The sequence below is a fragment of the Astatotilapia calliptera genome, chromosome 9, assembly GCF_964374335.1.
Source record: "Astatotilapia calliptera chromosome 9, fAstCal68.1, whole genome shotgun sequence".
NCBI lineage: Eukaryota > Metazoa > Chordata > Actinopteri > Cichliformes > Cichlidae > Astatotilapia > Astatotilapia calliptera.
Genome location: NC_137430.1, coordinates 16,633,016 through 16,640,714, shown reverse-complemented (window position 1 = coordinate 16,640,714; position 7,699 = coordinate 16,633,016). Strand labels below are relative to the sequence as shown.

The following is a 7,699-nucleotide window of genomic DNA, read 5'->3' as shown; positions in this document are numbered from 1 at the left end:
AGTGTCTTTTTACTTTAATTCTTACAATATTCTAAGTGCGATGAGGCGATAATTTTTTTTTTAGAATATGTATAAACTTTTTAAATTTCTTAATGCTATCTTATAAAGAAAGAGATTACAACTATGTTATAGGATACACTGAGCAGTACTTGGTTCCGCCCTCTCCGCCCGCGGAGCCTTCCAGAAGTCGCCGGCGGACCCGTGCGGCTCACAGCTTAGTCACACTCCAGATTTCTATTATTAAAACTCATTATTTCATTCTTTATATACTTAATACGTGACCCAATCCCTCCGTCAACATGTCCACTTTGGGGACACTGGCTTTCGATGAGTATGGAAGGCCTTTTATCATCATTAAAGACCAGGATAAGAAGACACGGTTAACGGGAATTGACGCATTGAAGGTACAATGGGCTAGCAAGCGCTACACAGCTTTTCGTTAGAAAGCTGCTGTTTTACAGTTAATTTAATGAGTTGGGTACACAGATCTTGTATGACAGGTGGATTGCGATTACTAAGCACAGGTTCATCATGTAATCTTAAGTTGTTTGTGCAAGAGCATCTCTATAGCATTAGCCAAATAACTAGCCAGTCATGCTAATGGTGGGGCCCATGTGCTTTCTGTAATGCGTTTAGCCGGTAGGAGCTGCTGACAGGGCTGTGCCCACTTCTCTCATCGGTGATGCACAGAATTTTAGGTTTGGGGGTTTTCAGGCAAAGGGAAGTTATACCTATCTTTGGAATAAAATAAAAACGTGTGCATGACTCGGAAATGTTTCTATTTTGCAGTCTCATATTATGGCAGCCAAGGCAGTCGCGTCAACGCTTAAAACGTCTTTGGGACCAAATGGTAAGTCTGAACCAGTGTAGTGTTGTCATACCAAACTGTCCAAACGGTTTGTTATTTTGAAAGTGAAGCATTTGTGTTTGAAACTATATGTCATTATTGCTTTTCGTGAATTAGAGTTGGCCGTTAGAATACCGATTTTTAACACTTATTTCTCCTGTGCCTTTTTTTTTCTTTTTACTTTTTCCATGCAGGTCTTGATAAAATGATGGTTGACAGAGATGGAGAGGTAACTGTCACCAACGATGGCGCCACCATTCTCAGCATGATGGATGTGGACCACCAGATTGCCAAGCTTATGGTGGAGCTGTCAAAGTCCCAAGATGATGAGATTGGTGATGGAACCACTGGAGTTGTAGGTATGGAAAAGGAAGATGAGGATGTTTTTTTTTTGTTTTTTTTTTTAAATAAAAAAAGAAATACAGACTTGGGACTACTTGGGAGAAGTTCTGATGCTCTCAATATAGACTGTTCCATCGTATGAGGGAACTTTTATCTAAACTATGGTTGTAGATTAATTAGCTTTTGCATTTGCATCTTCTCTGTTGCCCTCAGTTCTGGCCGGAGCTCTGCTGGAACAGGCTGAGCAGCTGCTGGACCGTGGAATCCATCCCATCAGGATCTCTGACGGTTACGACCAAGCCGCACGTATCGCCACCGAGCAGTTGGACAAAATTGCTGAAACCTTCCCCTACGATCCCAACAATACAGAACCTCTCGTTCAAACAGCCATGACAACACTGGGATCCAAAGTGTAAGTCCCCCATACAAAATATTGTTGGGTTATTTCTTTTTGTTTATTAGTGTTATTTTTACTATTATGTTATAAGTAATACAATTAACAGTAATTATTTTTGGACTAGTTTCCTCTGCTTGTCTACATTTCCAAATGCTCTTTTGACCTAGCTGGCACGTCTTTTTCTACATTGTCATAGAGCAGATAATAACAACTGTCAGTAGAGAAATTTCCTGATTATTATTCTGTTTTTGAGTTAAGGAAGGGAAAAGATGTTTCAATACATTTTGTTTAACAAAATCTCTAAAGTTCTTCCAGCATGGATGCAGAAATATTTTTGTTCATTTTAAATGAACCTGCACTTGTGTTTCTGTCAGAACTGACACAGACTTATCATCATGCAACAAATGCAAAACCTTTTTTCAGTGATTTTGCAATAGCATTGTTACCACGCTTTATCTAAAGTTCTGTTTGTCTTTCAGCATCAACCGGTGCCACAGACAGATGGCAGAGATTGCAGTGAATGCCATCCTCACTGTGGCTGATATGGAGAGGAAGGATGTCGACTTCGAGCTCATCAAGATGGAAGGCAAGGTCGGAGGAAAGCTGGAGGACACACAGCTCATCAAGGGAGTCATAGTCGACAAAGAGTTCAGCCACCCCCAGATGCCCAAGGTATGATCGATGGGAATTTGTAACACGATGTCATTGGCTGTCTGGTGTTTGATCAAAAAGAATCAAATCAGTTGAAAGTTTCTGGGGCAAAATAAATGTTTCTGTTCTGACCTCCATCTGTAAAATTTGATTAACAGCTTGTCCTTTGTTATTTCACAGGTTCTGAAAGATGTTAAAATTGCCATTCTTACCTGCCCGTTTGAGCCTCCTAAGCCCAAGACCAAGCATAAGCTGGATGTGACTTCTGTGGAAGACTACAAAGCTCTCCAGAAATATGAAAAAGAGAAATTTGAGGAGATGATCCAACAGGTTGGTACCCTCAGAGTCTGTTAACAACTGATGTTTAACCATTTCATTTATTGACTGATTAACATAGAAATCGCAGCCGCAAATAAGTATACACATATCGGCACACATGCTTATGGACACGTTTATTTTAGGTCAAAAGTAATGGGGCTAACTTGGCCATCTGCCAGTGGGGCTTTGATGATGAAGCCAACCATCTTCTGCTGCAAAATGACCTGCCTGCTGTGCGTTGGGTTGGAGGGCCTGAGATTGAGGTAAGACGAGATGCAAAATTACTCTTTAATCAAACACTTTTTTTGTCCTTTGTCACTTTGATCAGTCAGGTATTTGCAACTTTTTGCCATATGTTACATCAAGTACAAAATATAAAGTGGAGTTTATGTTGAAGTGTCGATATCAATTGTTTGTCTGCAGTTGATAGCAATAGCTACAGGAGGCCGCATTGTCCCGAGGTTCTGTGAGCTGACACCGGAGAAGCTCGGCACAGCTGGTTTGGTGAAGGAGATCTCCTTCGGCACTACCAAGGATCACATGTTGGTTATCATGGAGTGCAAAAACACCAGAGCTGTGACCATTTTCATCCGTGGAGGCAACAAGATGGTGAGCCCAAAAGCAAATTCATAATTACATGTTTTTTGTTTTGTTTTTTTCCAATTATTATTCCAGTTTTGATTAAGTGTCATCTTTCTTGATAGATCATCGAGGAGGCTAAGCGTGCTCTCCATGATGCTCTGTGCGTAATCCGCAATTTGGTCAAGGACAACAGAGTCGTGTACGGAGGTGGTGCTTCAGAGATCGCATGTGCCCTAGCTGTCAACCAGGCTGCAGACAAAGTAAGAGAAATTGCATCAGAGACTTTCTGACCTTAGCATTTACGATAAACATGATTGTGTTCCTGCTCGACTCTCATTGACATCTGTCAATTTCCTTTTCAGTGCCCGTCATTGGAACAGTATGCCATGAGGGCTTTTGCTGATGCTTTAGAGGTAATCCCAATGGCCCTGGCTGAGAACAGCGGGCTGAACCCCATCCAGACCATGACAGAGGTCAGAGCCAAACAAGTCAGAGAGAACAACCCATTCCTGGGCATTGACTGTTTACACAAAAACACCAATGGTAAGCAACCACCTGCTCTGCACATAATACACTGCAGTAGATACTGAACTAAACATGGCTTCAGTCTGGATTACCACCTTTGGAGATGACATCACTGCACTTCAATGTTAAAGCACAATGATTTATTGAATTCTTTTTTTTTCCCCTCCCTTCTTTCCCCCTGTAGACATGAAGCAACAGCATGTGATCGAGACCCTGATTGGCAAGAAGCAGCAGATCCTGCTCGCTACTCAGGTAGTCAAGATGATCCTGAAGATAGACGACATCCGAAGCCCCGGGGAGACCGAGGACTGAAGCCCTCCTGAACACGAGAAAGGCTCGGGCGCCCTCTTAAACAAATGCCGTTCTAGAGGTTTTCAGCACTTCCCCGAGCATTGTGTCCAAGCTGCACCACGAATCGCTATTTATAGTTGGATACAACATGTTCAAGCTGTTGTAGTACCAGAGTCACCATTAAAATGTTGGTCTGTTGAAATTTCCACACTTTTGCTTTCAAGTTCTTTCTTTATTTTTTTATTCAAGAAGATATAATTATGTAATGAATCCATGCACTCTTGAAATAGTTCATATTTATTGTTTATGATCTGAGATTAACAAAACAGTATACATATAGTTTTGATATAAATTCTTATTTCACTAACAATAATATCATAATTTCCTAAACCCCTAAGATAACATGGAAGCTTTTTTCTGCTATGGCTTGGGGGAGGGGGGCTTTTTGCCTATATAAGTCAAAATTTTGGTTCAATATATCAACATTTTTAGTTAATACCTTTGAAGGTCTTTATTGTCAATATGGAGTTAGTAAGTTTCAAACCAAATTTGCAGTCAGATATACAATAACCTGAAATTTTGATTTACGGATGGCAAAAAACAGTTGCTGATACAAGCTTCCATAAGACACAGGCATCAATATTCAGACAAAACCAACAGAAAGACTCATTACGAGCACCTCTTACAGATCGTCTTATAATGTTCTGATTAATTATTGTGGATATGATTATATAAAGCAGAGTTTTAAGGTGTTTCCTGGCATTCATATTTACATGTACGTGTTGAGCCAGTTGAGCAGGTCTTTTCTGGCCTCCTGGATGTAGGGTTTGTCAGCGGGGTTGATGTCCTCTCGCTTGCGGTGGACAAATCCGTGAGTCTGACCAGGAAATATCTTCACCTGGTAGTCCACTTTGCATTTCTCCTTCAAGTTGGCTTCAAGAGCACTCACCTGATGGGCAAAAATGATGTCAGCGCACATGTCATGGCAGAAATTCTGAGATTTTTAAGTTAACATTGTCTGCATACAAAAGTTGCTGCTAAAACTAATCGGTCCACAACTCACACTAACCTGGTCCAAAGGGATAACGCTGTCATTCTCTGCAAAGACGAACAGTGTTGGACTCTTCAGCTCATACCTGTCCTCTCTCTCTCTAACTATTCCTGCACAGGATCACATAAAACCATAACAAAAACATTTTCCGTATACCATGCCTCGTGTTCTGCTGTAACAATGCCATACCATAAACAGACACTCCAGCTTTAATCTCTGGATACAGTAAGGCCAGGTAATGTGTGGCAACCCCTCCCCAGCAAAAGCCTACTACTCCGATATGTTTGGCTCCGCATTGATTCTTCAGGAACTTCAGCACTGCATCCACCTCTCTGAGAAGGAAAAGTTCAATGAGTGTGCGCTATCACACAAGGTCAGAAAGCTATCAAAGCTATGAGTAGCTGCTGCATTACGTAGTTCACGCGTTTGTTTACTTGTTAATAGCTGTCGGCTTCTTGTCCTGAAGCCACTCTTGAAAGTTGGACCAGTCTTTTGTTGGACTCCAAGGTTCCTTTCCAACAAAGAAGTCTGGACAAATGGCTCTGCTCACAATAAAACAACAGAAAAAGGAGGAATCAAAATCTCACAAAATCACTGATTCTAGAAATCCTACATTCGCCTCAGGAATCTCAATCCAGTCTATCAATGAGTCAGTCACATAAACGCACATGTATCCATTAGCAGCAAGCATGTCAGCCATGTATCTGGTGTTGGGAAGCTGCCAACCGAATATGTCTTGAATGACAACAATAGCCTTGTCGGATGCAGTGGATGGTTTTACTACATAAGCTTTAAAGTGCTCCATCTGGACCTCCTGGCCGAGCGCTCCATACTCCATGCGATCACCAATATCGCAGGGACACGGCTTGGCTTCGTTTGCCATCTGCTGGCAGAGATGAAAACAGAAGCACAGAAAGTATTGGTAAAAAAAGGAGACAGCAAAACTGGGATGTATTAAAATTAAAAAAAAGAATAATGTCCCGTGTGCACACCTGGACTCACTTGTGACATTTGCGCAACAAAGCATGACAAAGCAAAATACTTCGACATGCTTTGCTGCACAACTCTTTTCAGTTAAACGATTCCACCCCTTCTATATTTTTTCCATGTAAACTAATGAAATCCAACACTGGACAGAAAAATCCGTTTGCAAAGACGACGTGAGAAACATACCTTGCTGGTTTGCGAGTTTCTGCGTAGCTGCCTGGCTGAAAGTCAAAATCTTGATCTGCTTATAAAGAGGGGAGAGAGCTAGCAGTTGGACAAAGTTGAAATTCCTTTCCACTCCCACTTTCAAAATTAAAGTGATAACACTTTTATGACTTTCTCCATCCTTTCTTTCTTTCTTTCTTTCTTTCTTTCATGCATGGTTACAGGGAATATTTTTATGCTGCAAACTGTACGCGTCCTATTTTTGAATGAAATCAGTTGAATTTAAACTGTATTTAATCTTTAAACAGGTGAGAAGTGACTATCTGAGGACAAACCTGGTATTGTTTTCATAGTATGTGTGTCTGTAACTGCAAGTCATGCTGATATTTTTTCTTTCCTATCTCTGGCTTGCTTAAATGGGATAGGGTTTTGTTGTTTAGTGTTATTAATTGATAACGTATGTATGCAGGGAGTGTCAAACATAAGAATAGCATAGAATGGCATAGGATAGAAACATGAGCCCAGAATAACCCCGGAAACGACTCCAATCGGGCTGGTTTTGCATAGATTTGGGACTTTTTTCCTTGTTTTTTTGTTTGGGGTTTTTTTGTTGTTGTTTTTTTAACAAGAGACCCACATTAACACAAAAATAAATGAACGAATGAATTTTTTTGATGTAAAATGATGAAAATGTTCACTTTTGTAATATGAGTTAATGATCTACTCTAACGTCTGTATTTTTACAGATTTATTTATTAATTCTGGAAAATTTCTTTCATTTCATTATTTTTAGCAGCAGGATTTGCTCATCACATTGAAAAACATAGACATATTGATCTTTACCTTATGTTAATAAGATTAAACGTGTAGTAGTTCGGCCGTTTAAGATTAAAGTGGACCAAGAAGTCAAATTAATTTGACGACCCTTTGCAAAAAGGCACCGCTGGGATTCGAACCCAGGATCTCCTGTTTACTAGACAGGCGCTTTAACCAACTAAGCCACGGCGCCGGTGCGTGGCAGAGGGCGTATTGCTGTAGTGGCTCATTGACTGGTGTCGAGACTTAACATTTTAATTTTGTTATTGTTATTCTTGCTCTTTATTTGATACGTGTACTTTTCTAATACAGAATATTGGTTTATAAGTACAGAAACATATAAAGAGAGCGAAATAAAGTTCCAAGATAAATGCTGAAGCTCATTTTTGAGTGTACAAGTATCAGTGTACAAGTATTGTGATGACAAGTTTGACCACATATTTATACTTAAGTACAGCTCTTATCTGTTCGGAAAAACCTCCCAATAAAAATGTTTGTTCCTGTTGTTCCTGCAGAATTTAATATTTAATAGTGACATCTACTTGACACTTTTAGTTCTTATTTTCGAAATATTGCAGGTGCTCTTTCTCTCTCATTGTATGTAACTTTAAATTTTGCGTCTATCTTTTTTTTATTTCATTGCATTTTTATTATTTAGTTTTATTTGAGTAAAATATTACACGAAATACAATCACGTGACGGTTGTTATGGTCGTTTCCCTGCCGTA

The 7,699-nt window shown here is 40.0% G+C and overlaps 2 protein-coding genes and 1 non-coding gene across 5 annotated transcripts; 1 reads left to right on the top strand and 2 right to left on the bottom strand.

The window, feature by feature from the left end:
- The first annotated feature begins 156 nt into the window (after positions 1 to 156).
- cct5 (chaperonin containing TCP1, subunit 5 (epsilon)) lies at positions 157 to 4,159 on the top strand. The gene is made up of 11 exons (XM_026179424.2): positions 157 to 404; positions 790 to 850; positions 1,042 to 1,206; positions 1,403 to 1,601; positions 2,066 to 2,258; positions 2,418 to 2,567; positions 2,699 to 2,818; positions 2,979 to 3,164; positions 3,260 to 3,397; positions 3,500 to 3,680; positions 3,847 to 4,159. Exons 1-11 carry the CDS (start codon positions 300 to 302, stop codon positions 3,972 to 3,974), a joined length of 1,626 nt encoding a protein of 541 aa, XP_026035209.1. The 5' UTR covers positions 157 to 299; the 3' UTR covers positions 3,975 to 4,159.
- A 75-nt stretch (positions 4,160 to 4,234) lies between these two features.
- cmbl (carboxymethylenebutenolidase homolog (Pseudomonas)) lies at positions 4,235 to 6,289 on the bottom strand. 3 transcript variants are annotated; one of them, XM_026179428.2, is made up of 6 exons: positions 6,178 to 6,289; positions 5,673 to 5,887; positions 5,439 to 5,546; positions 5,194 to 5,336; positions 5,023 to 5,114; positions 4,235 to 4,902 (listed from the first exon to the last, which is right to left on the bottom strand). In XM_026179428.2, exons 2-6 carry the CDS (start codon positions 5,885 to 5,887, stop codon positions 4,723 to 4,725), a joined length of 738 nt encoding a protein of 245 aa, XP_026035213.1. In that variant the 5' UTR covers positions 6,178 to 6,289; the 3' UTR covers positions 4,235 to 4,722. The 3 variants fall into 3 exon arrangements, with proteins under 3 accessions (XP_026035213.1, XP_080162592.1, XP_080162593.1); XM_080306466.1 differs by having other exon boundaries at positions 5,673 to 5,890; positions 6,178 to 6,268; XM_080306467.1 differs by lacking the exon at positions 6,178 to 6,289 and adding an exon at positions 5,997 to 6,015.
- Positions 6,290 to 7,091: 802 nt separating this feature from the next.
- On the bottom strand, positions 7,092 to 7,165 carry trnat-agu (transfer RNA threonine (anticodon AGU)). Its single transcript has one exon. It is a non-coding gene; the product is annotated as a tRNA-Thr (tRNA).
- Between the last annotated feature and the right edge of the window lie 534 nt (positions 7,166 to 7,699).

What these genes read in the sequence shown, in the direction of transcription:
- cct5 (XM_026179424.2), top strand. Translation starts at nt 300, where the DNA reads ATGTCCACTTTGGGGACACTGGCTTTCGATGAGTATGGAAGGCCTTTT. An exon ending in TGGAACCACTGGAGTTGTAG is followed by an intron (nt 1,207 to 1,402) that starts GTATGGAAAAGG and finishes TGTTGCCCTCAG; the next exon opens with TTCTGGCCGGAGCTCTGCTG. An exon ending in GCCACCCCCAGATGCCCAAG is followed by an intron (nt 2,259 to 2,417) that starts GTATGATCGATG and finishes GTTATTTCACAG; the next exon opens with GTTCTGAAAGATGTTAAAAT.
- cmbl (XM_026179428.2), bottom strand. Translation starts at nt 5,887, where the DNA reads ATGGCAAACGAAGCCAAGCCGTGTCCCTGCGATATTGGTGATCGCATG. An exon ending in AAGCCGACAGCTATTAACAA is followed by an intron (nt 5,337 to 5,438) that starts GTAAACAAACGC and finishes TTTCCTTCTCAG; the next exon opens with AGAGGTGGATGCAGTGCTGA. An exon ending in AGCTGGAGTGTCTGTTTATG is followed by an intron (nt 5,115 to 5,193) that starts GTATGGCATTGT and finishes GATCCTGTGCAG; the next exon opens with GAATAGTTAGAGAGAGAGAG.